Source organism: Pogona vitticeps, chromosome 1 (genome assembly GCF_051106095.1).
Source record: "Pogona vitticeps strain Pit_001003342236 chromosome 1, PviZW2.1, whole genome shotgun sequence".
Lineage (NCBI taxonomy): Eukaryota > Metazoa > Chordata > Lepidosauria > Squamata > Agamidae > Pogona > Pogona vitticeps.
In genome coordinates, this window is record NC_135783.1 from 156,176,540 (window position 1) to 156,191,993 (window position 15,454).

General features: G+C 40.9%; 1 protein-coding gene across 2 annotated transcripts in view; it reads right to left on the reverse strand.

The window, feature by feature from the left end:
* Positions 1 to 318: 318 nt before the first annotated feature.
* PLEK (pleckstrin) overlaps positions 319 to 15,454 on the reverse strand; it is a 28,493-nt gene continuing 13,357 nt past the window's right edge. For both annotated transcript variants that reach the window (XM_020811311.3, XM_020811312.3), the window contains 7 exons: positions 12,206 to 12,387; positions 9,694 to 9,785; positions 8,389 to 8,573; positions 6,365 to 6,469; positions 4,690 to 4,773; positions 2,356 to 2,425; positions 319 to 911 (listed from right to left, as the gene is read on the reverse strand). In XM_020811311.3, the coding sequence (XP_020666970.1) occupies positions 772 to 911; positions 2,356 to 2,425; positions 4,690 to 4,773; positions 6,365 to 6,469; positions 8,389 to 8,573; positions 9,694 to 9,785; positions 12,206 to 12,387 (858 nt within the window). In that variant the 3' untranslated portion in view covers positions 319 to 771. The remainder of the gene's footprint in view (positions 912 to 2,355; positions 2,426 to 4,689; positions 4,774 to 6,364; positions 6,470 to 8,388; positions 8,574 to 9,693; positions 9,786 to 12,205; positions 12,388 to 15,454) is intronic.

Genomic DNA, 15,454 nt, shown 5'->3' on the forward strand with positions numbered 1-15,454 from the left:
ATACATAAACTGATCCAACATGTTAGAGCTGCAAGTTTTGTTTTTTCAGAATTGGTCTACCCAGTGGAGATGGGCCCAGCAGACTACTATTCTATGTGTCTCAGGCTATAGTCAGCCAGCCTGTTCTTGCTACCTTATCAGAGATGTAGTTAGTCCTGTAGTATGCAAATATCAGTGTCTGCTTACTTGCAAACCTCTGTGTGTCTGCCCGATCATGAATAGACATCTGAATACTATGCAAAAGTCCCTTCCTCCCCACCCTCACTATAAAGCAGTCACTGCTATCCTTTATAAAAATATAAACAGAGTGAGGAAAGGTTAATTTTTAAATCCTCAAATGTGTATTTCCATGCCAATGTTAGTCATTATTCTGATACCAGAATAACACAAAGAACTTCAGTGGTGACTTTATGCAAAACACCTCTCACAAACAATATTTGTGTGCTAATATCAAATGCAGAAATCATAAGGCCGAGAACACTTACTCATGCATCTGCTTAGCTTTCCTTAATGGTAAACGACAAAACTACACAACATTTTGATATAACAAATATTTCTGTTTTAGATGATGACTGGCTAGAGAAAGCCAACAGGACGCAAGTGAGTTAAATACTGTGATGAATCTAAGTCAAACTTTTATCAAAGAAAGGTTTTTAAAAATAAAATCACTCTGGAACTAATATATGAGCAATATTACAAAGTGTTGCCAGAAAAAAAAATCCTTTGAATAAAAGGCATTTTGGGGGGGGAGGGGCTGAAGTTTGAGGTTCTTCACTTTCCAGTCCTGGCAACCAGCTGGACGGCCTTGATCCACTCCGTCCGCTCAGTGGAGGTGGCAGCTTGCAAGACATAATGGACTTCGTTTGCAGTAATGATTTCAAACAAGTTGCCCCCAACTTCATTCTTCTTTCCTAATGATGAGGGAAAGAAATGAATGAGTGAAGGAAATATAATTGTGTGGATGATCTTGGCTCTGGTCTCTAATGACACATCCTTACACTTGATGCTCTTTTCTAACTTCTCTATAGTTGCCCTTCAAAGTCTCAGTCCTCTTCTGAATTCTTGCAGCAGCAATTGCAGTTTCTTTTATCTCTAGGGTCGCTCTTCAGGGTAACAAGGAGTGACTGTGGATAGGGCAAATGGGTGAAAGTAGAGTGCCCCACCACAGGCATGCAAATCTACTTTCATCTACAACAAAACCACCATTAGATGGAATCTACTGGGTTTAATGTGCTGTTAATCTCAAGCAAGCGAGTACAGAATAGAAGTCTGCGTTCTTCTCCCTGGAGCCAAATCTGTCCCCAGTTGCAGATTGCAAAAAGATCAGCCATATGCTGTTATTCATCATTGCCTTGCAGTAACTCAAAACATAACTAGTTTTGAACATGAACATTCTCAAAAACATCTCTTCTTGCTAAATGTTCAGTGTTTAATGGGGGTGGACCTACTTTTCATTATCATTTTAAGAGAAAGAAATGCTGGTTTGATGTGTGTGCCATAATAGAACCAGTGTTTCCTTTGTTTCCTTTAGGCAGAATGAGACATTTGCCTCAGGTTTTGGGTGCTGGTGAGGAGGGATTGTAACAACAGTTACTCTTCCTGAGTTAGTTAGTTTGCTTAAAATAGTTTTTATCCCACCTTTCTCCTTAAAAAGGATCAAAGGCAGCTTACATCATTAAAATGTAAATGAATTTAAAGCTAATAACAATAAGTAAACAAATACTAAAAAAGGATCATGTAAATGCCAAACTAAAAGACAGTAAACAAAAGCAACACCAAAAAAACATTCAAGGCCCAACCATCTATTATAAAACCTCATTCAGACATCCAGGAAATTAAGGGAAAGCTTGCCTGAAGAGAAATTCCCTGGCTGACCCCCTCCATTGGAAAACAGAGTACAGTATGAGCCTGTACCACCCACAAAGATCAAATGGGGAGGGGCTATCTTTTCCTCCTCAGGCAACAGAATCACTTGGATGAATCACATCTGCCTGCATGGAAATGCCGGCTCCAGTGATTATATGCCATCAAGACAATTCTGACTTGTGGCAACCCATTCCAGAGTTTTCTAGGTATAGAGTACTAAGAAGTGGTTTACCATTCCATTCTTCTGGAAATGCTCTGGGACTATGCAGCTTGCCCAAGCTTTTCTCCTGAGAGGCATAGCAGGGAATCAAACTCCTGACCCATTGCTCTGTACCTAGATACTCAACTCACTGAGCTATTCAGCCAGTTTACAGAAGTATTTGTTTGTTTCAAAGCCCTGACTACATTGAAAATGCAGCTACTGTACTGCCAGCTGAATAGATTTGTACTGAATGTATGACAGTCTATGTGCTCACACTTAGTGCTTACCATCTGGTGTATCTTCAATTGCTGTCACTACACAACCCCTCAAGTGAATGGCTCCAAGTGGGTCTTCTCCCTGAAACACATTCCAAACAATGCAACTTTACTTCTGAGAAAAATGTATTTGCGACTTCATTTTAGATTGCAGCTGGAACCAATGAGGTAGATGGTGTTGTTCTGTTATGCAGGTTGTGGAAGAAGAAAAAACGAAAGGAAAACCAAACAGTTTGAAGGAAGGCAAGAGGGAAAAGATTTGACATAGATAGTCACTGCAAGGAGAAAACTACAAGGAGAAAATTTAACAAACAAGTTATTTTCTCTGGCACATGCTGTTTATTGTCATAAATATATTAGCAGTAAGGTCAGGAAAGATGGAAGAAAAACAAAAAGGCATGGTGCAAAAAACAAACAAACAAAAACAAACTACACCATCCCCTGATGAGCCAAAGAAGCTTCCAAATTAGCTTAATCTGGGTTAATCCGTACCCTCAGGAAAATAACAACAAAGGTTTTACAGGAACAGTTCTGCTATGGTAATGGACTGGGCCTTCAGAAAGCATGCAGATCCATACTGAGATTTAAATGGAAAAGTTTTTATAGTATGGTAACAACAGGCCAATCTAAAGGTATGTTCAAGATTATACTGTAAGACACAAGTTTCAGGAAAGGTGCTCTCTACATTATGCAAAGCACACATAAGGGAGGGCTTTAAAGGGAAGTGCAAGATGTTCAACCTAGAAGACAAGGAGAACATAGGACTGTTATTCTTGTCTCCCATTGTCCATTCAGAAATGAGCAAGTTTCTGAAGCAGCAGAAGCAGCCAAGTCACTTTGAAGGGAACTCTTTCTAGTGTGCATTCCAGCAGGGGTGGGAAGAGTTCTGGCTTGTGGAATCTACTACTTATCCATTAGTTAATGTTTTACTAGAACACCAAGATCCATCAGCTAGAACCTGGTACAACAGTGAAATAACAAAAGAATTCTAAAATAAGGAATTTAAATTCTAGAAGTGAAGACAGAACACAGTGCTTTCATCAACTAGAACAACAATAACAACAATAATCCACTCCTCAGGAGACCAAACTCTCTTTCTTCATTTGAGCAACATAGCTGGGGAATAGAGAGTGTTACACCATATTGTTATTGTTGCTGTTGTTATTGTTGGGAGGCGGGAATCCTTGTTAATCTACTGTATCACCCAGAAATCTGCTAGTGCAGTGGTCCCCAACCTTGGGCCTCCAGATGTTCTAGGACGACAACTCCCAGAAGCCTTCACCACCACCTCTGCTGGCCAGGATGTCTGGGAGTTGAAGTCCAGGAATATCTGGAGGCCCAAGGTTGGGGATCAATGTGCTCGTGGACCCAGATCTACATTCTCTTCACAGCATCCAAGACTGGATATCACAGGAGCTTAACACACTGCATATATAAATAATAGAGGACACCGCGGCAGTCATTAGTTCAGATGACTTTTTAAAAAAAGACTGAGACAAAATCATGGATGATAAGCATGATGTTTACTGGTCACCACCATTTAACTGCTAAATGGAACACCCATTGACCATGGTCAGAAAGAGCGGCCAGAATCCTGCATAACCATTTCCTATCACATGCCAGTTATATGACTCAGCATGTGATAAGAAATGGCTATGCTGATTCCTTGACATCATCAATTAAATTGTGACAATTTGCTTCTAAAGGTACTGCTGATGGAATTATGCTGGTGTAAATATGTAATAAGATTCTGGCCACCATACTCTTTCTAGGGAAACCATCTTCATTGTCATATATGACATGTGCCTTTGCCAGCTATTGGTCCCTAGACAAATTTTTCTTTATGAAGGCCAGTTCTCATGAACATGAGTATCTTGGAGAAGGTGGGGCGGGGCGGGATGAATGAGAATGCCCTGGCAGTGGAGATTTCAGGACGCAAACAAAGTATTTTTGAAGAAAAAGTGTATTTTAAGAAAATCAGATAGAGGGATATTATTGTGTAAGGAGTGCTGTGCATTCACACTTCAAAATTTATCTTCTGCTGTCTACCTGTTGAACAGGTAGGGCAGATATTTTAAGCACTACCACATAAGTAACACATCTGAACAGGGACAGAAGTAAAATGGATGTAAGTAGTATTAACAATGGCATACTACTTCCATGCTGATAGATGTCTCTAGCACTTAAATAACATTAATACAAGGAACCTGAATATAGTTTTAAATGTTTATTATCAGAAGTTCCACCAGTTAGTTACTCATATCAATCATACAGTTTTCAAAGGCAACTTCATTTTTGAATGCACTTTGGAACACACGCCAACAAAACCACCAAGAGTGAGCTTACCCCAGCAGGATCATAGTAGTGCATGTAGGCAGGGTCCTCTCGCAGCACAAACTTCCGTACTTTCCAGTTTTTCCTCCGATGCCCCTAAATCAAATTAAAATGACAATTGAGTGACTTATGTTTTGTAATTTGAAAGAATGAAGTTAAAAGAGATCTCTGAATCAAACTTTCGATAGTATCCAAAAATGATCCTGTCAGTATTGCTGGTACTTAAATGTCACATTTGCAAATAATAGGTTTCATTAGGGATTATGTTTTATAAACCAAGATGTGCAGAAAAAATGTACTGTTTCTTTGTCAAAAGTTGAGTATCTAAAACGTCTGTATAGTAGAATATTACACTCTTAATCCAGTTGGTAGTTTCAACTAGACATATTGAATCAACAGATTTCTGGCATTATTTTTGCTATTAAGCCACTTCCAGCCTGATAGCCCGATGGGTTAATGACCTCCAAAATGTCCTATTATTTTATGTGCTGATTTCCCTTACAGCAGTGGGTTCAATTGTCTACTCTTTGAATTACAGATTGAATTTAGACCTAAAGCTCAGACACGGGTTTTTAATAGTCTTAATAATCTGAAGTGTACTTTTGACCACAATCTGTTTTCTTGAATTGTATGTATATTCTAAGCATTATATATTAATTTGAAAACTGAAAAGTCTTCTTTAAGACAGTTTCAGAGCCATTCTTCTGCCTTAATTGTTTCAAGAGAAATTTGGTTTTATACTGAAGTAATTCAAGGAGCAAAAGAAGCATGAAAGGGAGTATTACCAGATTTTTCCAAGAACGAGTTTTGAGATTTTTTAAAATGAAATAAAATAAATCACCTGATTTAATTATGGGGGGAGGGGTTGAGATTGTTTGTGGTTAAGGTTCCCCCACTCATGCACTTTGACCAGGGTATTAGATCTAAGCAGCAAAAATGTTTGAACTTTCCTCAAACTGCTTGTCAAAAACTGATGATCCAAATAATGCCGTGGTTTTATTGCATTTCCTCTGGGTTGGGCAACTTCTCAAATACTCATGAAGACAATATAAGTGCTTTTAAATATATCTGTGCCCTCTACTTGATTTCGGTATGGCAATTTTTTGGAATTGTGCAAAATCAGACTGCCATCAGACGTTTGAAGATGTCATATCCATACTAGGAGCTTCACGTATTCATAACAGGAGCTAGATATTGACTGACTACACAAAGACTGATAGCCTCTTGGCATTTCTGTCCCACTATAGTTTGCATTCTAACACAATTCCTGGAGCTGCTTGCAATATAACTTTTATACTGATACACATAGTTGCAAGAAAGCACTCAAATTGCTTGTAGGGAGAACTTTTCACATCATTCGTGCTTCATAAACTGGTATATGTTTCTGCCTTGCCAAGCAGTTTGTGTGCTGAGCACACTCTGAAGAAAGAAATATCCAGAACTGGCGATGGCTGAGCCTTTCATGCAGGGAAGACGGAGGAGCGAGGCAAGTTTTCTGTAAAAACTACTGGGCACCCACTATCAGCTGATTGCCATTTGCAACACAATGATGCTGCATACAGGCAATGGATCCAAGCTCTGTGAGGCCTCCCCCCCCCCCCCCCGAACATCCAAGGTCACTGTATAGATTTGCATTGCATGAATTTATTTTCTGTGTAATTGCAATACACAAGGTATATACACCAACCTGTTTTAATAGACATCCCTGCTTGACCACAATTCCTCTGAATTCCTCCTTGAAGATGCCATCATCATCACTGGAGTTTCCTTCACAGAAAAAGCCACTGTCTGCCTGTTTGAAAACATGCAAGATCTCATGCTGCTAAATGTCTCCTGAAAGAATTCACTCTGTTGTACCGAAACAAACTGACAGATATGACCAACAAATACTGCAAAACTGAGAAAGGTTGTTTGTTATAGAAAGATATATGTAAGCAACTGACAACATGTGAAAAAACTCTACCTCTGCAGAAAACTGTCCCTTCCCTTTGATTGACTTTATCCTATGCATCTAAACAGTTTTCTTTCATTTGGGTGGGAAACATAGCAATTAACCCGTGTTTCTTTTGTAATTGCAGAACTGTGAGATTACACAACATTGTTTGCATGTCTGATGTCTCAAGCACTTGGTGCAGAAGGAGCCGCATGTCTGTAGGGATAGTTGAAAAAAGGAAGAAATAGATGTTTTCCTAAAAATGTGATCTTACCCTGAAATGCATAATATGAGAAGTGCTATTCTTGCTCTTTGAAGTGGAGGAAATTATTTTAAGAGCTCTTTTCAGGGATCTCCATTCTAAGGAGAAAACTGTAGCATATGAATTACAGGAGGTCTTTTTCCCAACTTGCTGACAAGTGGGTCAAAGGAAACAGGTTCATGCTATTCAACAATAGAACATGGCCCATATATAATCCATATCTATCTCTATAACACATGCAATGTAGCTAGGCAAGGCTGCAAACTCTCAGGACAGATATGTTTATACAGTGGTGCCTCGCTAGACGATGATAATCCGTTCCACTGAAATCGCTGTTTAGCAAAATCATTGTCTAGCGAAAAGCATTTCCCCATTGGAATGCATTGAAACCTGTTTAATGCGTTCCAATGGGGAAGAATCGTCATTGTCTAGCGAAGATTGGCCATAGGAAACCCGCTTTGCGAACTGCCAATCAGCTGTTTAAATCGCTATATTGTGAAACTTAGGTCCCGAAAACACCTATTTGCGAGCGCAGAGGAAGCTGTCAAAATCGTCATCTAGCGAAAATTGGTTTGTGAGGCAGGGACCAAACATTGTCCAGCGAAATTTCCCTATAGGAATCACTGTTTTGTGAATCGCTACAGTGATCGCAAAAAGCCAATGTCTGGTGAAAAAATTGTCATGTGGGGTAACTGTCTAGCGAGGCACCACTGTAATGTGCTTGCTATACATGTTGCCAGTTGGGGACAAAGAAGGATTTGAGAGGTCCACTTTTATCATTAAACAAGTACACAGAAGATGAAATAAAGTCCATCTTCTCTCACCTCTCCATACACTGTTAGTTTAATACTTCCCTCTGCCCAGCTTTGATACCTACAGTGAGCTATCTGGGGTCAGGAAGAGTCAAATGGCAGACCTTGGAAGCTAAGAGGTGGCGCTCATTCTTATTTTATCTGTGATAAATTCAGAGATGTTACCAAAACAACCTAGATCAGTCAAGAGTTAATTATGATAACTTTTTTAAAAAAATACAACCTGTGCCTGAATCAAAAATCATCTTCATTCTGAGAGATGAGAAAGTATTCTGATGTAACTTTTGAAATGAAAGTCGGGCCATCCTAATCATGAAGGCAGTCTCAGGCTGCAAATCTGGAATTCTCTTTAAGAGGGTCTTTTCTGGGGATGGGGAATGCTAGATATATATACACCCTTCGGTTTTGGTCTCATGTACGGTGAGAGTGCGGAATGATCAGTCTGCACTAAGGAACAACGATGAGGCACCTTCACTAAAATATTAGTGGGGACCCCACCCAGGAGGTTCTGGAAGGTTCTTGGATGTACATTCCAGCATTCTAACAGCTAGACAAAGATGTGGAGTGGCCCGTGGTCTGGCCAGAGGATGCCTCCTCTCTCAGCATTTCACAGAGGCCCATAGAGGTAAACAGCAATGTGGAGAATGCTGCATTAGCTCAGGCTCTCCTCCTCAAGTAAAAATGGCCCATGCTTTAACACTTACAAAGTAATAATAGGCATCCTCATCATCAAGGAAGGAAGTTTCTGACAGGCCTTCAACTGCACTTTTAGCTACATCCCCAGCAGGCTGAAAATAACCTTCGTTCAGCAGAGCAGATGCCACCATTAGACCTTCTTGGCGATTTTGGATGAAGTTGCTTGACAATAGCCAGTCAATCACGTGACTACCTAGGAATAAGGAAGCAAACCAAGGACTGTCAACTGACAACTGCAAAATACGCACACACACATCTTTCATAATTACAGACATGGATGGACTCTATTCTCTGTAAAACTGAGCTTTATGCAAATGACAATTACGGTGCAGAAATATGAAACCCATAATAAACCTTTCTGGAATTCCTGCTAGGTGCTACCATCTTTTTAATGGGCACAGTAACTGGCAATTGTCATAAATAAGTAGAATTGCACCCAGTATTCTCTGAAGCTCTTTTGATCCAGCAGTGTTTTAGGGGAATGAAAAGCAGACAAGGATCCTTTTTTTTGCCAATTTTTAATCAAACCATCAATGTGACTATTAATGTTCTGGTGAACATAAAGGAAATGTATAACTGTTTTCCATTCTGCTGAGTAACCAGTATAATTTTGCAGTTGGAGTAAACATTCCACACCAGAACTTTCCAGATGGCTTGAGAGGAGAATTGCTCATTGTTGACGTTGACTAGAATTTCACTATCACAAATCTTTGAGGGGGAAATTGGCGTTTTTATCTTCTGGTTTATACAAAGGTAGAAATGCCATAGTCTCACAGCCTAGTTCAGCCATTTTCATCTTTTGTTTGGCCACGGCTATAAATACAATATGAAAGAAATATAGGCCAAATCAGGATGGTATAAGTTGCATAATGAGCCTCATAATTTGGCGGGTGAAGAATTGTTTCCAGTCTGTGGCCCCCTTCAAATGTTCCAGGGAGCCCCAGAGGGCCCTATGGTCCCTGTTGAGAATGGCTGGTCCAGGTTGTCCTGTCACAAGAACAATATACCTCATACTAGCCCTTTATTGAACACTGATCTTCTTCTAAGCATAAAGATGAGGTTACATTCTTTTTCATCATATTTTCAACAGTCATCCCTTTCATAGTCCCATTCTGCTTTATTTCATTATGATATTTTTCAACCCTCCATGAGATCTGAGATGGTTCTGCTATTTTATACATACACTTGAAATTTTCTCTCCAATTTTGCTTCTTATACATCTAATGGTGAGTGGCAATCATTATTTTTAGTGAGTGTTCCACCCAGATGTGTGCTTTCAAAGTTTTATAATTTTGGAAATGAACGCCTTCTACCTGTAAAACAGTGATTGTACATTTTCTTGTCTTTTTCTAGCTTCATTTCTCTTATGCCTTTGTCAGGGTCCCTCATCGAGACATACAAAGTACTGTGGACAGAAAATATTGACCAGTCATTAGGAAACCGTGGTGAATTGGAAAGCAATTATTTGCAAATTGTTTTTTCCTGTATTCTAAAACACTTGTGTGAAAACGTTAAGGGTCCAGTTCTGTTCTACAATAGCACCAAAAGGGCCCAGCCACCTTCTGTGTTTAATGGCTCACTCATTAAAGGACCAGCAGCTTTGGTCATGTCTTGCTGGTTACGAGATATCCTTCAAAGGTCCATATATGAAGCAAGCCACTTCCTTCTGGTTCTATTCAAGACTATTTTCCAAAATTCTTCTTTACTTTCCCCCTCTGGTTACCAGATATAGCCACCAGCTACCATGCTTAGATTGGGTGCTGTACCAACAAGAATACATCATGCAGGGGGAACATGATACAGTTCAAGAAGGCTGCTTAAAGGTCAAAATTTTGAAGAGACTATTGTGGCCCTCCAGGTATTTTAGACTTCAGTTCCCATGGCCTCTTGCCATTGGCTGTGTTGGCTGGAGCTCACGGGGGAGCGGGAGGAGATCTGTGTCCACGGCCCGGTCCTACCTAGGCCATGGACTGCAGCCGGGACATGGACTGAGGATTGGGGACCCCTGCTTTAGCTTACTAGCCAGGGCACTATTTTAGGTTGGGGGAAAATGTTGTTCTTGCCCTATGGCAGTGGTTGGGAAACAGGGGTAAATTACCCCAAATGGGATAAAAATGAAAATCCTGGGGGTAATGAGGACGCAACCCTAACCCCCTTCCATCCTCATCCTCTTCCTCCTCTTCTGCCCGGAGGGGGTCCCTGGCTGCCCAATCGCCCCCTTCCTGCCCCCTTCTCCGGCCCGGCTGCAACCAAGCTACGGTGGATGGCAGCTGGCGACGGGCCCCAGCCAGTGACATAGGGCAGCCGAGGTGGTGTCAGCGGGGTCAGCCATGGTGGAAGGCAAGGTCAGGCCAAGCGGTTGGAGCACCCCAGCCAGGAGGAGCCTCTCCTTCCAGCCCAGGCTCACCCTCCTGGTACCAGGACATAGCTGACGCTGCCCCACGCCCCATCCCCAGAGGAGCCTGTCAGGCAGCAGCAGCAGTCGGGCCGATGCCAAGGCCCAACGCAACTACCCCGGCAAACTGGTGCTGGAGCGAGAGGTGGAATTGGGCACCCCTGGCGGGTGAGCCATCTGCTTCTCTTTGATGCCCACCCAGGAGCCGCCCGCTGGCAGAGAAGGGGAGCCGCCCCCGCAGGGCCGTGCATATATAAATTTGGGGGCGGGAGGTAAAAAAGTTCCCTGACCCCTGCCCTATGGAATTCCCCATCCACCTAGACTGTCTCATTATATCAAACATGTAAAGTTAAAGGTTCCCCTTGACAAATGTCCAGTCATGTCTGACTCTAGGGCGTGGTGCTCATCCCCGTTTCCAAGCCATAGAGCCAGCGTTTGTAGACAGTTTATGTGGTCACATGGCCAGCATGACTAGACACAGAACATCGTTACCTTTCCACTGAGGTGGTACCTATTTATCTACTTGCATTTGCATGCTTTCAAATTGCTAGGTTGGCAGGAGCTGGGACAAGCGACGGGGGCTCACTCCATCACATAGATTCGATCTTATGACAGCTGGTCTTCCGACCTTGCAGCGCAGAGGCTTCTGTGGTTTAACCCACAGTGCCACCATGTCACTTAGTTCTGCTTTAGTTGTTCTCAATTTGGTGAATATTGATCTCTTATGTTCTTTCGATAGTCTCCTTATTTTAGCTGCTAACTATACTTGCAACCTGTTTCTCTCTTTTTGTAACCCTAAAACATAGCAAAGTTTAGATCCAGAAGATCAATCACAGAACACTGCATGCTAATTTATGAACTGCAGAAAACAAAAGAAAGTTCCTGCTGTGACAGATGCTATCAGTAGTTAAGGAATTATCTCTTCCAGCAATGGGTTATCTTTGACAAACAATTTGACCCATCCACACCATTTCCCCTCTATTTTACAGCTGCTTTTGGAAATGGGGAATTTGAGGCAAAGGAATTACTGGTGTTTGAACTTTTTTTATACAGAGTTTCAGCATGCACTTGGAAGACACACAGAAAAAGCAGTTAAAAAGCAGAAAAAGCAATTATTTGGGGGACAGAAGGTTGGAGAGATGATTGCACACCTCTCCAACCACACTAGAGCTTCTCTACGTCAAATTTCCATCTCCCAAAGCTATTTTTCTTTGTCAAATGCAACTGCAAGCACTACCACACAAAGCACCAAAGCAATGTTGTATGAAGAAGACAGGTAATTTGTCTCCTAAGTAACCAAAAGAATTTTGTTCCTTGCTCACTCAAAGTTACCATGAAAACATCCATTTCAGGGAGCCCAAGAGCATCCATGAAGACTACATAAATCGCTGTTCCTGGCGGAAAGAACTGAAAGTGAACTTTTCACAAACCTCAAATTGATTGTTGTAGGAAGATTAACTGACTTCTTGGTTGATTTCCTGGAAAATCTTTGACCTCCCAAAATGCACTTAATTGCCTTTTTGATGTCTTTCACCCAGACATCTCTCTCCTCAAGATGGGAAGCCTGGAAGAAGTGATCCTGTTGTTTGGCAGTCGTGAGTTTGAAGACAAACTGGAATAGTAACAGATTTCATTGGAAGTCAACACTGATTTCTTGCATAAGAATGTTGGTTCATTTTCTAACAGAGTTCCTATTAACCAGTGAGTAAAAGTGCAAGCCTATTGAATTCAGTGGAGCCTATTCCTCAGTAAGCGGATAAGCCTGCAATCTAAATAACAGTATTTATTACAAAACCTTATAAACTGGGCAAACGTGGAAATTCCTGACAAGTTATATGAAACGTATAGAGAATATTTTACACCCTGTTCAGATGTTAAAACATCTTACAGCTTGAACAACGAAGGATCACATGGTACCTTTCTCACCAACGTGTTTTATTGAGCATAGGTTTTTCGGGACTGTATATGCAACTAAATGAGAGGGTTACAGCTATAGTTCAGGACTATATGTGCCCAATAAAACCTCCTAGTCTGAAAGAGGCCACAAGACTCTTTGTTTGTTTGTTTGTTTGTTTGTTTGTTTGTTTGTTTGTTTGTTTGTTTGTTTGTTTGTTTGTTTGTTTGTTTGTTTGTTTTGCTGAAACAGACTAGCACAGCTACCTCCGTGGAATTTTCTTACAGCCTGAATGAGCCTCCCTGGGCAGTAAGGTCATCAGGGGAAGTCTTTCTCTCAGTCGCACCACCCTCACAAGAATGCTTGATGGGGACATGGAAGAGGGCCTTCTCTGTCACTGCTCCCAACCTCTGGAACTCCCTCCCACAGGAGGCCAGGTTGACCCTGTTTTTACTGTCCTTCCACAAGCAGGCAAAGACCTTTCTCTTCAGGCAGGCTTTTCCTTAGTGACTGGTGGCCTGAGAGGTGTTTTTTTTTTTAATGAATTGTAGTGCTCTGTTGTTTTTAAATGTGTTTTTAGTATTGATTTTATTGACCAAACAGTTGTTTAATTCTTTTTAATATTTGTATGCTTACTGTTTTTCTCTTTTAAATATTAACTTTTACTTGTTGTAAGCCACCTTGGGTCCTTTTAAAGAGAAAGGTGGGGCAAAAATATTTTCAATATATAATAAATATTATTCAAATGGGGAATTTGAAGCAAAGAAATTACTGGTGTTTGAGACTTTCTATACTCACAGTTTCAATATACATTTGGAAGACACAGTATTATTCCTAACACATAACAAGCAAACTTACAGCACTTCTCTCTGTTTTTATGGGCGTGAAATATATTTTGGCCTTAAAAAATGGGCTGGAGGAAGAAATTGCATTCAGAGGCCAAATTATTTCCCTCAGAGCTGGGTCTAGCCTAAGGGCAATACTTTGCCTATTCTTGCTGCAAGACTTTGATGAATATCTTTGGGTGCCATATGGGTGACCATCTGTAAAATGATGCTGGGCCTTCCTCCTGAATTGCAGAGTCTGCCTTTGGTAGGGTTTGAGTCACAAGTCTCCAGTGTCCCTCCTAACTCTACAGTGCTGTGAAAAGGGCTCTGTTTGGTGCTGTCAACAGGACAGGAGAACACTTAAGGTTTGCAGATTTCAAACAACAGCAACTTGGTATGCAGGCAGAGAGAGTACAAGGCCTTAGTGGATGAAGATCTAGGCATGAGATTGCAATCCAGCAGGGAGTGCAAGTATAAGAACAGGGTAAGCGTAGCCAAAGCAAAGTGGATGGGCCAGAAGTAAATCTTCACAACTGGATATTTTCTGACCAAATGTACAAAGCACAATCACATTCCAGGCACAAATACTCGAGAACCTGCTTATAAGCAGTGACACCTTGCTTGTCTGCAAAGCCTACGGAGTTTCATGCAGTGGCATTTCCTGCCTGCAAAATATAATTCATTTCTATGCATACAAATTATTTAAGGTTTAAAAAGCTTTAAACCTCTTGAGCCCTGGTTAATTCTGTACTATTTACTTCTTTGTCGGCATGTAGAGAATGAAATTACAAGTCCCAATTAAGATCTACTGGCCTTATCCACATGATTGATGTCTACGGAGGTTTACAACCAGTTCCTAGCTCCTCAATTGCTCTGCATAGCTGTCTTTCTTATCCCCTACTTTCCCTTAATTCCTTAAAATCACATGAAATTAATGTAAGCAAATTTGGTGTTCTTTCACCGTAAGCAATTGTAAATGACAAAATAGTATGGGGATTAAAAATTATAGGTTGGATGCAGACTAGTTACTCATTACTTGTTACTTTGTGAGCATAAAACATTAGCAAACGTGTCTTAATGCACTATGTTTTGTTAGTTTAATTAATATATTGAAACTACCTTTTTTTAAAAAAAGTAGCCCAAATTCTCCCCCCCCCCCCTCAAACCACCATCTGAGTAGATCATCATCATCATCTTAGGACTGCAGAGCTGGAGGGATCCTATGGATTATCAAATACAGCCCATGTCAGGGAGGCACAGCTGGGGATCAAACACCCAATGATGTTACTCACTATATTATTAAAACTTAACAATGCTTTTAAATGATGTTATTTTGTAACAGGAATGTCAAAAAGGAGTGCATTGGAGGAAATTTCATGACAATAAAATACTTCAACATTATGTTCTCTGGTTAGGGTCTCAACATTCTGGCATCCCAGAAACTGTAATGCCTGTTTCACCTCAGATTGCTTCATGCCTTGCCCAAAGTTTTCCACACCCTCCAGGTGAACCGCTTTGTAATTTTTTGAAGAGAAACAACATTTCTGTACACAACACTTTGGGTTGCAACATGAAGTTGTAGTCTGAACTCAGCCTGGATTCAACTGTTGTGGAATTCCCACCATCTGCCTGATTGGCTTTAGGGAGAAAGAGATTCTAGCTGAAGCACTGCACATCTATGCTATGTATGAGCTGTCCCCCCCCCCTTTCTGACTAAGAGTTTAGTAGGGGAATAGGGACTGGATAGTAACAGAATGGAGGGTGCCATGTCAGGAACATTATGCCAACAGAACTGGGTTGTCCAAGTCAAACTGTGATAATTAAGAGCTTGTGGGGTTTTTTTGTTATGTTTTATTGGTTTTAGAATATTCTTATTCCATACAATAGTTTCACAGTTCAGCCACAGTCACATTTTCAGATTGCTGTGACTCCTCTAAATGAAACTCAGGTGATTTGAT